This window comes from Brassica oleracea, chromosome C9, assembly GCF_000695525.1.
Source record: "Brassica oleracea var. oleracea cultivar TO1000 chromosome C9, BOL, whole genome shotgun sequence".
In the NCBI taxonomy this organism is placed as follows: domain Eukaryota; kingdom Viridiplantae; phylum Streptophyta; class Magnoliopsida; order Brassicales; family Brassicaceae; genus Brassica; species Brassica oleracea.
In genome coordinates, this window is record NC_027756.1 from 49847876 (window position 1) to 49864419 (window position 16544).

The 16544-nt window shown below is 34.4% G+C and overlaps 2 protein-coding genes across 2 annotated transcripts in view; both read right to left on the bottom strand.

Annotated features, from left to right (window-relative positions):
* Positions 1-5784, bottom strand: part of LOC106317227 — an 8723-nt gene extending 2939 nt beyond the window's left edge. Inside the window, exons 1-2 of the mRNA XM_013755078.1 lie at positions 5262-5784; positions 4475-4787 (exon numbers count right to left, since the gene is read on the bottom strand). Of these exons, the coding sequence (XP_013610532.1) occupies positions 4475-4787; positions 5262-5761 (813 nt within the window). The 5' untranslated portion in view covers positions 5762-5784. The remainder of the gene's footprint in view (positions 1-4474; positions 4788-5261) is intronic.
* Positions 5785-7981: 2197 nt separating this feature from the next.
* Positions 7982-13810, bottom strand: LOC106315264. Its single transcript, XM_013753008.1, has 5 exons — positions 13252-13810; positions 9151-9463; positions 8466-8996; positions 8171-8218; positions 7982-8098 (listed from the first exon to the last, which is right to left on the bottom strand). The coding sequence occupies exons 1-5, from the start codon at positions 13716-13718 to the stop codon at positions 7982-7984; spliced, it is 1476 nt and encodes a 491-aa protein (XP_013608462.1). The 5' UTR covers positions 13719-13810.
* Positions 13811-16544: the final 2734 nt, after the last annotated feature.

Genomic DNA, 16544 nt, shown 5'->3' on the forward strand with positions numbered 1-16544 from the left:
TCGGTACTACCATTCCTCTAGGCGAGCCGTTGATGAGGAAGGAGTATGTAACAGTCGAGATGCATTGCATGGTCATTTCAATCCAACGAGGGTGAAAACCTAGCTGTTGCAGCACAAGAGAGATGAAGTCCCATTCAAGCCTGTCATAGGCTTTGCTCATATCTGTTTTGACCGCCATTGAACACCTCTGTTCAGCCTTTGTCGTCTTCAAATAGTGGAGAACCTCGTGGGTTATCAGCACGTTATCTGATATTGCTCTTCCCGGCACAAAGGCTGATTAGTTCTCGGATATAAGGGACGATAAGATCGGCTGTAGTCTTCTCGTGAGAATTTTTGAGTATATTTTGTAGTAGATATTGCACAGCGCAATGGGTCGGTAATCAGCAACTCTCTGCGGGTTCTTTATTTTGGGGATGAGCCTGATATGGGTATCATTAATGTTATCCGGTAGCATATCCCTCTCGAAAAAACGCTGAACCTCCGCTACTATATCAGGGCCAATGTCCTGCCAGTGGGTTTGGTAGAAGGCAGCTGAGAAGCCATCCGGGCCCGGTGCCTTATCGGCATGGATGGAGAAGAGAGCATCGCGGATCTCCTGCTCTGACGGTGTTGCTATCAGTTTCTCATTTTCCTCCTCCGAGACCATAGGTTTGAGGGCTTTGCGGACAGTCTCCTCCTTATTGTTCGCTGCGCCCATGGAGGTGAACATATCATGGAAGTAATTCACTATCACCTTGGATATTTCCTCCTCTTTATAGCACATTGTCCCCTCAGCATCTTCTATAACTGAGAAGCTGTTCGCTCTTTTACGCCCTTTTGTAGTAGCATGGAAAAACCCCGTATTGCGATCTCCAAGCCGTAGCCATAGCAAACGGCTCCTCTGTCTCCAATAAGCTTCTTCCGCACTGTAAGCCTCCTCCAACTTTGTGTTCATCTCCTGGATTAGTGAAGTATTATTGACCGGTGAGGTAAGAGCTTCTTCAAGTTCTGCCTTTTTCTCCTCTATGATGAGTCTGCTGTTACGATGCTGGGTTTTATTCCATTCAGCAATGGTTGTCTGAGTAATCGCGATTCTATCTTTTACCATCGCCTGTCCAGAGCTCTGCCATGCTTCCTTGATTATCTCTTTCACCTCTTCATTATCATTTAATCTTCGATCATATCGAAAGAGTCCTTTTTTTCGTTTAGCCTCAGGTTCAAAGAAGGAGAGTACTGGTTTGTGATCTGACCCTTCATAGTCGAGGTATTGGCAGCGGCCAGTCGGGTAAATTTCCGCCTACAAGCTATTTGCCACTGCTCTATCCAGCCGGCAGCGAACCAGATGGTCCCCGCGCTTGCCTCTCCAGAATAGAGGATCACCAGAGTGGCGCAAATCAAACAGGTCTCCTTCTGAAAAGAAGGATCTTAGGTCTGTGAAAGATCCCTCCGGCCTCGCTGGTCCACCCAGTTTCTCGTCCTCATTGAGTATAAGTCATTAAAATCTCCTGCAGCAAACCATGGGGCCTCACGAGACGCAGCTAAGTTTAGGAGATGTTCCCATTGCATTCTCCTCTGTTTTCTATCACAATCTCCATGAATAAAAGAAGCGAAGAAGGATTTCCCTTGGTATTCAATGAAGGTGTCTATCAAATTTGCATTAGAATACATTACATCAATCTTGATTTTTGAGTTCCAAAACAGAGCTAAGCCTCCAGCTCCATGCCCTTTAGGAGGGAAAATATGGTGCGATTCATATCCAAGTTGCTCTAATTTCTTCAGCACAAAAGCAGTGGGGTTTTTTGTCTCCATTAGGAATAGGATATCTGGATCAACGTTACGTTTAATCTCTAGGAGACGACGAACTGTCTTGGGGTTCCCCAACCCTTGACAGTTCCAGCTTGCAATCGCTAAGGAAGCGGATCTACCGGGGTACGAAAACCCGGCTTTCTCCGCGCCATCGCAGGGATCATGTTCCTGATAGGCTGATTGTCCGAGTTGGTACTTCCCCCCGATTTCCCGGGCGATGTTTTTGAAGCTCCTGCTCTCACAGCCGATAGCTTAGTGGCTCTGTTTTGCTGGGATGTCTCTGCGGCGAGTCTATGTCGGCTCGTGGGTGGCTTTGCGTTTGTTGTTCGTCTTTTGGTGGTATTAGTTCCAAGTATCTTCTTGGGGCTTGCACTAACCACTCTTCTCCCCGGTGGGCGCCCTGGTTTCCTCTTCACAGGTGACTCAGCATTGGACGTTCTTGTCGTCTCTGAGTTCGGTATGAGGGGGCCAAGTCTCTGTAGCGCTGAGAGGCGTTCTCCACTAGTAGGGGAAGGTTCCTCACACGGGGGAGGAGGCCTTGTTTGGAGTGATGTTTGTACCATTAAGGAGGCTGTTTCCTCTATTTCTCCACGTTCTTCAGCTTGGCGTAGTCATTCCTTGTGAGCAGCACTCTCCGTTGGGTCAGCACACATTGTATATTGGTTCATGGCTGCTCTAACTTCTCCTATGGCCTCCTCCATTGCTACATGCGGATCGAAAGCCTGGTTACTCCAAAGGGGAACCCCCCTTACTGGAGGACTTGGGAGTATCAGAGATGAGCTAGCCTCCTCCAACCGGTGAGGGGGTGATACATGTACGGGTTCTCTTGATGTCTCCACATTTGCTTCTATGCGTGGCCTCCACTGGAAATTTGAAGAGTGGTGATTATGTCCTCGTTCAAGAGGGGGTCTAGGGGGCCTCTCTCTGTCTCTGGTATGACTTGGTCGATAGGCGGAACTAGTGGGGTATAGCTCCCCGTCTCGACTTCTATCATCTCGACTTCTGGAGAAGTTTTGTTGGCGACTGCGATAAGAGTTAGTGGAGTGCTCCTTCTGCTTGTTTTGATAGTATCTGTCGTGATACTTTCTTGTCTCAACTTCCACAGAGGGTTGAGCCTCAAAACGGAATGAAGAGTTTCCCGTTTTAGTTAGTCCAACTCCTTCTCTTATGCTTTTAGATGAGTCCTCTTGTTTCTCCTTCAAAGCTCTGAATTGTGCTTTTGCTTCCAAGCAGTCCTTGATGTCGTGATCTAGTCGGAAGCATTTAGAGCAGTGCTTCTCCAATCTCTCATATTTCAGAGATGCAGTGACTTCTTCACCGTTAGAATAGTCTATGATATATTTCATCATTAGGGGTAGTCGGCCGTTAACCTGCACGTGCATACGTACCGAGGATGAGGTAATCTCTGCCTTCTCATAGATTCTCATAGTCGTCTCCAATACTTTTTATAGTTTCCTCAGCCCACAGGTGAACTGGTATGCCTTGAACTCTAATCCAAAATGGGATTAGTGAGGGAAAATCGCTCGAGTAAGTAGGCTCCCATCTCTCGACTATGACCATCCAGCGGGCGTAGTGGTATGGGCGTTTCTCCAGAACTGCAATCAGGTCAGCTTCGTTGTCAAACTGGAACTGGAACATCCCGTTCCCAAGGTCAGAGCCAGCCAGCCTAGTGTCCCCTTTCCACACCTCTGTGAAGAAGGGGATGAGTGACATAACTCGTTGTATCGAGGGGTTGGTAACTCTACCAATCACTTTCAAGGAATGCTTGCGAAGTAGATCTGGATGTTCTGGTGCCTGAGCTTTAACTCTACCCGTTCTTGGAGCTTGGTGTGGTTCGGTCACCAGACCTTTCCCTTTTTCTGCAGTAGAGATTCTTCGATGCATTTTGTAACACGTCTCAGAAAGAGTTTTAGAACAGGAACCCATGTATCACTATCGTCGGAAAGTAGTTGGCTTCATCGGACCAGAAAGGAGGTCATCGGCGGCGGGTAGGCCGGAGCACGGTGGTCCCTCCGACCTCAGGTCGGGGAAGAACCCGGTGGTAGTTTACCAACTGCCTGCTATTAACCAGCAGATATTGCTTAAACTAGTACGAAGTTTGAAAATATTCGAAAAGCTAGCCTGCTTTTTACTCAAAAGGAGAATAAACTGGTGGGTAAACCAGAGGTAACTTCCTCGAACCAGCAGACGGGGATTTTCTCGGCAAGTGTGTCTGGGAGAGTTTTACTTGTAAACCAGTTCATTTATATAATTGTCTTTTGGACAAACTATTTTCTTCTAAACCCTGGAATTATTCATATAAAACTCATGTTGGACCCATAAGACTTAATACTATGAATGATTAAAATAACATATGGTGATACGATTTCTGGCGCATGCTAATCTTCTTTATATCATTCCAAATTTATTGGACCCATGCGTATGGAGACTTTTTGTGTGATACATTAAGATTCAATATTTATCAAGATACCTGCATGGTACAAAGTTACTTCCCTTCTAATCCCTAATCCTAAACTACACTGATCTTTAATTTGAGTAACCATCCAATCGTGGTTAGTAATTTCGTTATGGCCGGGTAGGTAATTTTCAGAATGAATACAATAAATAAATAACTCACCTTATATTTTGTAGAATGAACTATTATATATAATATTGATTTTAAAAATATATATGTAGTTGAAAGACATACCTGGTGAAATCCTTTTTCAAGGCTAAGATCAACGCCCAAATCAGCCAAACACAAACTCTGTAAATGATCCACTGCCCAAATGTAATGGTACCTCTCAATACAATTATCCAATTCTTCCACTAAAGCCTCCACTAGAGGATAACTTAGAGCATAACCTCCTCCTCCGAATGCCATGTCAAATGAGAAGTGAAAATTTGATTTTATGGTCTCCGAAAACATTCCGATGTAATGTTTTTCCGTGTGATCGTATTTTGATAACACATCCACCATGTTGTCTACGAAGAAAACACTGTCATCATCACCCGTCACGTACCTATTTATATTGGACAAGATTTATGTTAGATCTCAAATTAAGGTAATATTATATACAAACCTGTATTTGCATTCCTTCAAACAAAATATTAGAGACAAAAGAAATTTTCAAAATGTCATCCAATAAAATCATGCACCAAGCTTTTTTACAAAAAAAAATTAGGTATAACGAGAAGAGAAAATTGATAAAATTGAAATGTAAAAGTTAAATAAAATTTAAAATTTCTTGACTACTTGCTGGAATTTTTTATATTATTTTAGTAAACATTCAATAATTGTGTAAATCATAAAACAACTTTCATTTTATAAGTTCTATTTAATATTTTATAAAACGTAATAATTTATGTAAATATAAATATTTGATTCTATAAAATTATAAATCAATTATTGTAAGTACAGAAACATATACATATAATATATATATATATATATCGATTTGATAAGATGATTAATAAACTTAGTAAATATCATATACCATCTCACATCCTCGTCTTGTTTGAGCCTGTAATTCTCAAGAATGGACCTATAGATCCGAGTGTGGTTTCGGTTTGTAAGCTTCGGGTAAATCTTCAGTTTCTTGAGGTCTTCGTTGACTTTTAACGGCGGTAAGGCCGGAGACCAAGGCTGGAACTCTTCCGACGGTTCCACGTCAAAGAAGATATTACCACGCGTCACGTTTGGTCTCCACCATGATCCTAAGTAAACTTTTCGATCCCTCCACGTACGTGAGCTCCCGACCAGAACGAACATCAAATGGCTCAAGTTTGTTGCCGCCTCTTTAGGCTGCAAGAGCCTCTCTTGATATTGTATGGTGAAAATGTTACTGTCGAAATATTGTGATTTGAGGTATATTTGGTTGAAGAAGAAGAGCACGAAGAAGATCACGGCCACGCCTATGATCACGCGATATTTGCAAAAGACTTTTGTATGGTAACTTGGAGGCGACGACATTAGATTATACAGAGATAGTAGCATGGAGAAAGATGATGAATGATGTTTGAAGGTTAACAAGGGAGGTTTTGGAGTATTTAGTTTGAAAACCATAGAAATGATATCATACTTTTCTTAATTAACCCAATAAACACTAGTCCAAGTATTTAAGATTTATTTCCATATATTTGGATCATGTTTATTTATTAGCTTATTTTTCTTATTTCAATAGATCGAGATATATGGAAATATATCTTTTTTTAATCAAAAATATGGAAATATATCTCAATAATAACATTTCATCAAAATTTCTGATTTTTGTCCTTCAAACATCTGCAATATTATCGGAATATTACCACTAGACCATAATCTTTTAGGGTATGACTGGTTAGCGTTTCGAAACAATCAATTAAACTGTTCTAAATCGCTTTAAAATGCTCTAAACTTCATAATTCAAAAGTCGGTTCCGTGGTTGCGGGAGGATTAAAAAAATTTATTTTTTTAATAATATAAATACAAAAATAAAAATAAAATAATTTTTTAATTAGAATTATAAAAATATAAATATATATATATTATATTTTAATTAATATTATGAAATTTTAAAACAAAAATATCTTCTGTAATTTTAAAAAAATTTAAAAATATAACTTTCTAAATATAATTTTTATATTTATTATAATATTATGATTTTTGATTTTTTATAATTATATAAAATGTAAATATTGTTAATTTATTACTGCTGCTGCATTTGATAGTTAATCAGTCATAAGTATCACGTAAATGCACCAATTTCTAACCGAAGATCCAGTCGTACAAATCTTTTAAAACCGTTAAAACCCGCAACCACCCGCATCCGCAAACTCCCGCAACAGCAACCGCAACCGCTGCGTTTGAACCGGTCAGACCCTAACTCATACATCAATTATAGTCCGTGGGTACATTCCAAAGGTAAAATATATCTGGACAGAATAGTTAATGCATGCATGATATATATAATTTTATTTATTATAATATCTCCTATATAAAATGTATCATCAGATTTCAGATTTTCATATACAGAAAATCACATATTAATTAACAGTTTCACTTTTCTATTTTTAAATGCTTAACCATGACATAGGCAAAAAAACCACATATGCCATGAATCTATGATATAAAATTCACGTTGAAGCAAGTAATCAATTCTACACTTAGTTAGACATCTGGACGCATATTAATCCATAATTCAGATTTTGTAAGTGACAATTGCCAAATTTTAGCAAAAAAAAAAAGAAGAGTGACATTGAAATCAGAAACTTGAAAAATAATATAGTATGTAATAAAAATCCATTACATGTATGATCACTAAGTCCTGACAATAATATGTATAATAAACTCACACTAATATGTACATCCCTGAACTGTATGGGTAAAAGTTCCAAAAAAAAAAATAACGTAGGTAGGTACGGCAACTGTATTCTACCCCTGTTCGGAAACGCACTAGGTGCTAGTCGGGCGGTCAGGTTAGACCTAGCGCTTAAAGAAAAAATCGGAGATTAATCAGAAATTTCCAAAAACAAAAAAATCGTGGACAAAGTAACAAACCTAGGTGGATACGGCAACTGTATTCTACCCTTGTTCGGGAATGCCCTAGGCGCTAGTCGGACGGTCAGGGTGGACCTAGCGCCTAAAGAAAAAATCGGGGATTAATCAAAAATTTTGCGGGGCGAAATTTTTAGATTGGTTACTATGTTATAAAACATGTTAACCTTTAATTGTGTATAATATTAATACATTTTCATGTTTAAGATTGCATAAAATACACAAATAGAATATATAAACTTAATATAGTGTAATTTTCATCAAAATTATGAATATAAATGATATTTATAAAATTTTAGATTAGATAAATAAATAAAAATATTATTAAAAATAAAATAAAAAAATAATAGAAAAATAGATTAGGCGGTGGTCATTTAGGCGGAGAAAATCGGATATCCGATTTTTTTAACCGATTTGGCATAAATCAGAACTGAAAAGTGACGCGTAGCACTCATGCGACTAGGCGGCCGATTTTTAGAACAGAGATTCTGCCACATATATGACTAAAAAATATGTACATCAGTAAACTTCTCTTGTTAAGATATCAGAGTAATTGTAGGCATGAGTTTTAAGCAACGTATAACTTAATTAATAACAAAATTGAAATTACAATATAACTATTCTTTTCTCTTCTCCATTTATCTTATCTGATGATTTCGTCACTCCTACAATCTCGAAGTCTTATGTCTGCAACATCGGTGTGGCGCAGGCGTTGGTGTTGTTGCGCTCCTGGGTTCGATCCACCGTGGGAGGAGTGTCCAGGGCCTTAACCGGTACAGACGCAGGCTGGCTCCGGACCTAGAGGGAGGGAGTAGGGCCAAAGGCCCGAACCCACCACCTGGTTAAACAAAAAAAAAAAAAAAAGTCTGCAACATCGGCACCCTCATATTCCACGTCACAACATTCCACTTTTCTTCCCTAAGCACCAACAATAAAACAATATCAATCGGGATGGAATTAAAACAGCGTTTCACAATACAATAAATACCCGTCATCAGATTTTTTTTTTGTCTAAAGAATGCATCCATTGTTAGTTTGTTACAATTTTTTAGTTCCTAGATCGATACAAAACCCTAGTTAGTATAGATATATAACTCTTACTTGTAAATGTTATTTCCATAAATTGCCCACTAGTAAAACTAAAGTACTCATGGGATGAACTAACCTCTTTGGGAGTTATGGGAGAGGAGACTCGGATCGAAGCAAGAGGATCCGCAGAAATATCACCAGAGAAAGAACAAGAAGTCATGTTTCTAATAAACTTCCTTGTGTAGGAAGTAACAACTCCTCTCTCCACTTGTTCAAGCGAATCAAAGAAGAACCAATGAGGAGCTTCACATGGATTTCTAGACACCCGTCTCGTGTTAAACATGTAAAACGGAAACCATCCTCGGAGCCAGGGACGGAATGTCTCGATGGGAAGCTTCAAGTAGCTTCGTGGGAATATATTCTCATAGACATGAGCAGAGTATCCCCACGAGACCGATAAGGTCCAGTTTCTGGCTCTAACGTAACATACCGACTGTTGTAGCATCCGTGATTGGTCCACGTTAGCCGCTTTCATAATTTGAAGGACTGAGCCGTGACGGTCCATGCCAGGGAAAAGTGGTGCTAAGGCCCCGAAGTGGTGGAGGCTGAGAAGAGGAGCCGTTGGGTGTGACGAGAGCAAACCCGACAAGTCACCTCGTAGATCCATCTGTTGCATATTATAATCACATAATTAATTATTATGAGATACATTTTCTTGTGCAAACCATACTAATCTTCTTGGTCAGTTCCATAAAGAACTTATTCTTTTAGGCAAATAAGAAAGCTTATCTTGTGATACATTTTGAAATTTTGAGACATACCTGATGAAATCCTTTCTCTGGGATAAGATCAGCACCAAGATCAGCCAAGCAATAACTCTGTAACTTATCTCCTGCCCAAATGAAATGATACTTTTCAATACATTCATCTAGTTTTGCCACCAAAGCCTCGACCATAGGATAACTTAGAGCATATCCTCCTCCTCCGTATGCCATTTCAAATGCTAAACGAAAATTTGATTTTGTCGACTCCGAAAACATTCCGATGTAACGTTTTTCCGTGTGGTCGTATTTTGACAACACATCCACTATGTTGTCTACGAAGAAAAGACTATCATCATCACCCATTACATACCTGTTTATTTTTGCACAAGGTTGAATTTTAATTCTATTAAAAAAGATTGGATTTTACTCTCTTTTTTTGTTATATTAAAGAAAATTGATGTTAGACCAGGAGTGTTTGTAACGAAAGAAAATCTTTTGTTTTTAAAAATCATTTTACAAAAATTAGATAAATAAGAAGAGGTAGAAACTTGATAAGATTGAGATGTAAAACCAAAAAAAAAAAGAGTTAGAATATTAGTTTTTCATATAATAATTTATTTGAATTTGTAACATTTAATTTAAATTCAGTTAAAATGATTTATTTTTATAAAACAATATTATTTACTAATCTCTATAATATTATTTGAGAATTCAGTTTTCTATGTGTAGCTCTCACGTTAACACTCATGATGGTTGATTATACGGATACTCTTAATGAATTAAAAATATTACATTTAAAATTCTATTATTTAATTTTTTATTTAGTTTCTTTTTTAAAATTTTCCAAAAACATGTAAATATAATAAAAAAGGAAACTTTTATAAAGTAAAAAAATGAATTGAAAACGAAAAATATATGTATATATAATATGATTTCATAAAAAGGAAAATTTCACAAAATAGTAATATAACATTTAAAAAATATTTTCAAATAATATAAAATATACTTTTGAAGTAATAAAATAATTTCTTTATATCTATATTTTCTAAGATGAAAAATATAAATTTGTATATAATATGATTTTATTAAAAACAATTTACATATATAATATTGATATTAGAAAAGAAATATTATTTCTTTTGAAACATAATTTTAAATAATAAAAAAAATCTATAATATTATTTGAGAGGTTAGTTTCATATATGTCGCTCTCACATTAACTATCACAATGGTTGATTACACTGATAACATTAATGAATTAAAAATATTACATGCAAAATACTATTATTTATTTTTTATTTAGTTTCCTTTTTAAAATTTTCCAAAAAACATATCTCTTATATATTAATTGAGAAACATTACAACATTGTTTTGCAGTCACGTGTCACTATGAGAATGAAATTCAGAATTCGTAGAGAAATAAGTTGGTCCATCTTAACTTATCTTATACTTTTTATTCAACTAACTATTAAATTGATAAATAGTGTACAAAAGAATATTCTCGCACTTTCCTTAAATAAAAACTATGTAATTGCCTAATATGATTAACGTATATATGACAATTAATGATTATGAATAATAAATATTTGATAATAATTTTTGTATCTTAGCTCTTTTTTGTTTAATTTTATATTATTAAAAGATATTAAACATCCATATTAACCATATAATAAAAAATTAAAATTTTTCTTCTATGTTATTTGAATTTTTAAAACAAATATAAATTATTAAAAACGTTAAATGTCTCACACTAAAATTTTGTGATCAATGATTTAATTTTTTCGTAATAACAAGATACAAATGATCATAAATCGTATGAATATGAAGTCTTATTTACTAGACATTCAAAATTATATATTAATATATTTTAAAATTAAACTATATAACATAGAAAAATACTTAAATATGATAATTTCTAAATTTGTATTGAAAAAATATTGAAACTTTAATAGTTTAATTTTGAAATTTGCATTAAAAATCGCACATTAGAAATTTTGTGTTTATCATATGAGTATGAATTCTCAATAATAAATATTTATATTAAAATACACTATATATCTATGTACATTTCATTGAAATTTAGTTATATACCATATAAAATAAATAAAATGATTGTTTTTATTTATTTACCAAAACAATATCGTAAATAAATAAGATGTATTGTTTTGATTTATGTTTTTACTCTAATTTAATTATATACATAATACGTAAATCAATACAAATAAATAATAACAGATAAAAATTAGTTTTATATATAACATTCGTTCCGCGCAATTGCGCGAGTCTTAAGCTAGTACATATAATAAAAAAAAATGTTTAATAAACTTAAAAAGGTGAATTTAAAAACGAAACTATATGTATATATAATATGATTTCATAAAAAAAAGGAAAGTTCACAAAATAGTAATATTACATTTAAAATATATTTTCTTAGAATAATGTTATACTTTCTTTATATCTATTTTTTAGATGAAAAACTTTGTATCTATTTTTTAGATGAAAAATATAAATTTTTATATACTGTGATTTTATTAAAAACAATTTACACATATAATCTTGATATTAGAAAACATAATTTTAAACAATACAAAAAAATTAAAGTAACGGAAATATTTTTATATATCTATCCATTTTCTTTGATGATTACATAAAATAATTAAGTAACATAAACTTATATATGTTTAATTGACTAAAATAGTTTATAATTAGTATTATTGAAATGTTTTATTTATTTTTCATATATTTAGTTGACTATTATATCTTTCAATTACAACAAAAAAATATCAATAAATTATATTTTACTCAAATAATATTATTTTCAAATACAATCATAATTTTGTTTACTGCTTATTTTTAGGAGTTATTAAAAAACTAAAAATAAATTTTAAAATAATCATCATTTGATTAAATAGTTACAAAATAGTTTAATGAGGTAGATATATTATATTTTATCGTTATTAAAGTTATTTATTTTCTTAATATTAAATTTGCTTTTAAATGTTATGTTTTTATGTTTATAGAACTTAATAGAACCATAATCAAAATACCATAGCAAATATGTTTTCATTTTTAAGATTATTTAAAATAAATTACAGCTTCCATTCAATAAATCAAAGGCATAAAGTTATTAATTTAGAATTTATAAAATATTTTAATTATTGTAAATATTGATATGTGTTATGAGCTTCCAAAAATGTATCAGCTACTTATACATGTAACTTCCTATTGATCATCGCCTTATTTTTTTAATTTTTTAAAAAAACATCAACATATAATTTGATAAATATTATGAAAATACATGGACATTTCAACGATAAAGAAGATTGATATGAGTTGACTTAATTATAATAAAAATAATTATACTCACAACATGAGTGACAACATGAGTGACTCGACTAATCCAACATATATCTAAAATCATAGATTTAACTATGATAAGAACATATAATTTTATAAGAATAGTAATTTATTATATAAATATAAATCATAAGACAACTCAAAACATATTAAAATGAAAAAAAATATTAACCAACTGTTACAATTTAGTTATTTTGTAAAATTTATATATATGAATGAGACTTCAGAATATTATTGTTATATTAATTTATGTAATTTGGAATCAGACACTTTAATTTATTTATTTTTTTCATTCTAAGCATAATATATCTTAAGTTATACATAATATTCATAAAATATATTTAAATTTCTAAGACAACAACCACCTAAATGCAAATAAAAAATTAATCAAAATTTTAATATAGGTAGAATAAAAAATATTACAGTTGAATTCAGAGATGAAATCAAATTTACCGAAATAATAACTAAATCGACCGTTAAAAAAACAAAACCGATTAGATATAACATAAATAAAATTATATGTATAATTAAAGTAATATAATATTATTAATATAAATGATGCATACAAATTATAAATTAATTTAAAATTAAAAATAAATAGCAATCAATTATTATAGTATATTTACTTTAGAATATTTATATCTGTGCATAAACACAGCCACACGGGAAAATCACCTAGTATATGAATATAATACAAGATATATTAATGTTAGTTTGTATATTTATCTATATTAAAAAGAGAAATATATCACGATTTAATAAGACAATAATTAACTGATATAGATAGATTAACTGACATACCATCTCACATCATCGTCTTGTTTGAGCCTGTAAGTCTCGAGAATAGATCTATAGATACGAATGTGAACTCGGTTTTCTAGCTTTGGGTAAATTCTGAGTTTCCTGAGGTCTTCGTTGACTTTAAACGGCGGGAAGGTCGGAGACCAAGGCCTGAACTCTTCCGATGGCTCCACATCCAAGAAGATATTGCCTCGTGTCGCGTTTGGTCTCCACCATGATTCTATGTAAGTTCTTCGATGCTTCCACGCACGTGAGCTCCCCACCAACACAAACATCAAGTGGCTCAAGTTCGCCGTTGTCTCCTTAGGCCCGGCCTCTTCACATTTCATGGTGAATATGTTACTATCGACATATTGTGAACTGATGTAGGTTAAGTTGAAGAAGAAAAGCATGAAGAAGGTTGCGACCAAGCTTATGATCAGGTAATATTTGCATAAGATGCTTGTGTGGTAGCTTGGAGACGACATTGCATGATACAGAGATAGTAAGATCGAGATTGAACAAAGAAAACTTGGTGATCTAAATAAGAGAAAGTTTATTAAGTTAATTAGAGACGTGATTTAACGGGAAACTTTTAATTTTTCTTCTTTACTTGTCACCACTATAACAATCTTGTCAACCATTAAAATGAAACTGTATGTGAATCTCTGTCATAATAAATGTTACAGCCTTAAAATGAATTGTAATTGATCATGACACTAGTATATTATACACTACTTATAGGATCCCGTTAAATAACTCTGCCATTCCGCAAACGGTCTTCATTGTGACAGGTAACTTATTAATAAATTATGAATAGGAGACTGGTACTACTGCTCTATTATGATCATTTATTTCTCACCTATGGATTTTCATATGAGTGATTTGTATTGGCTATCCGCAACAACAGTTGGAAATCATTTCAAATTTGGATTTCATGTTTTCATTTCGAAATCGACTAGATCAGTCGATAAAATATTTAAAAAAATGATTTGTAAGTTCATGGCTAGAGGGACTGTTCATAATTTTATTCGCAAACAAAGCCAAATGCATTAGTTATATAATTTTTGGTAAAAATATTAATTATATTATAAATTCAATATCTATAACAATAAAGTTGGATTGTCTCTCTCTTCCTGCGTCCACGTCATCAGAGAAGGAGGGGCATTTCGTGACACCTGTCAGCACCTGCTTCAATATTGTTTCTGGTACTACTGGGTACAGATGATTTAAGCGATGGGCCTTAAATGTTTCCGGCCCATTCAGCATAAGTTCAGTATACACCTTCTTAGCCCACACTTCTCTTTTGTATCTATCATGGGCTTAACCCAAATTATTTTTATTTTCCAATATTATCCCACTATTTGATCCAGCGAACTTCCTTCGCTGAAAGTCATCCTCTCGAGTCTCGACACAATCCTAATTTCTAAGACGACGAAGATTGTAACGGATGTTGATCACTTCAAGAGGTCGTCATTAACCTTTTCATTCATTCACAGTTAAAGCTAGAACCCACTACGTCTCATTGATTTCCTATCACTCTCCTATTCAGCTTCTTCGCGATCTTTAACCTATAAAAAGGGATCTCCAGATCCATGATTTTCAGAGTCTCATCTTGCTTTTCCACTCAACATACAGACATATAACTCCAAGAATAATGGACGCTTTCCAGCTATGGGTTTCCGAATTTAACCCGACTGTTGTAGCGGAACCGTCGTCACAAATGGAAGAGAGGTTGTGAACTTATGGGTGTAACATGCTGCTCTTAAATGATAAGGTATAAGTTGAACTTATTATGTTTCATGTTTGCTATTTTCATGTGTTTGTGGTCTAATTTTAATGTCTCTACTTCCTACATACATCTATCATTCAAGCCTAGGTATATGTCCATCGCCTTAACACGTTCAGAGTACTTCTTAGGGAGGGAGCTATGTATGAGCTCAGTTGGTTTGATGTGATCAGAATTTGATCAAGCTGTGTGATTCTCATTCGACTTCCAAGTAGGAAGAAGATCTGTGATCCTGATGCAAAACCGTAACAACTTATCTCCCTACGATTTCTCACCCAAATGCAGGTGCTCATAACAACTTTGAAAGGCGGCCATGGTTAAGACAGGAGTATCTCACACCACAACCCTGCACCGCAATGGCTCCCAACAAAGGTACCTTTCTAATGATATGTGAACAACCTGTAAAGAGCCATTTCAAAGGAGCTGAAATTGTTACATTTTCATAGCCTTGGGGAAAGGCTGCCCAGGCAACTCACCATCATATCAGAGTAGGAAAAAGAGCTGCTGGTATCCATCAAGGTATGTCTGGATTCTATCACCATTTGTACTCCTTACCTAAATCTACCAGCTATTTACGTCTACTACTGCTGAATTTGTACCCAAAAAAATAAATAAATAGCATTACATTCTTCATCGCCTTGCTTATCAGATCGGTCCATGTTCAAATAAGGAACAATTTTCTCCACAGTTACCTGGACAAGATCAGTGTCCTATACTTTATGAGAACTGGAGATTGTTAACTCGGACACTCTTGCAGATACCATTATCCACTAAAAGCAGCATCGCCAAAGGGAGTTACTTTCAGCCATATTGGACTCACACTTCGTCCTGTAAGTCTCATTGCTCAAGCATCTGCATATATTAGCTTTAACCTTACGGCGATGAAGCTCCGATGTCTAGAAAGTAGAATATTTTGGTAAGAATTAATGGTTAGGTTAGAATATTTATTTGATTCAGTAATGAACTTCTTTTTTTCTTTCTCCTTCCATTAAAAACAACTATGTGGGTAGATCTCTCATGATCTCTCACAAAGCTTTTTGAAAATAATTTTTCTTTATGTTTACAATAATGCATGTTATAACAAAGAGGATACTAATAATAATATCATTTGCATGGCACAGCGCAATGCAGAAAGAAGTGCTCAACATGGGATTTGCAAGTTTGTGCCAGCCTGAAAATTTGACAACTCCATGAGCTCATGAGCTCTTATTCTTAACTAACCTACATCATATACGCTTCGTCACTCACTGACATGCCTGTTGCGCCTCACCCTGTTGGGTCCTCATTGCTCAGCACATTAGCTCCATCATCATCATCATCCTCGAAAAATGACCAACCCACAAAGTTTCACACTTCAAGCTCCATTAAACTCAAAAGCACAACAAATGGTGGCTCAGAAACTTTTGCTATGAAGTCTCTCGGTCTTCTCTATGACCGTCTGTGTGCGCCAATTCAATCCTGTTGAACCCAAATAGGTGACTCAACTATCATTGAGATTAAGACTTCATTTTTTTTTTTTTTGTAA

Excerpts from the sequence above, each read along its gene's own strand:
- LOC106315264 (XM_013753008.1), bottom strand. The coding sequence starts at position 13,718 with ATGTCGTCTCCAAGCTACCACACAAGCATCTTATGCAAATATTACCTG. Across the intron at positions 9,464-13,251 it reads CAAGACGATGATGTGAGATG|GTATGTAATGGGTGATGATG; the intron begins GTATGTCAGTTA and ends AAAAATAAACAG. Across the intron at positions 8,219-8,465 it reads CTCCCATAACTCCCAAAGAG|GGAAGAAAAGTGGAATGTTG; the intron begins GTTAGTTCATCC and ends GTTGGTGCTTAG.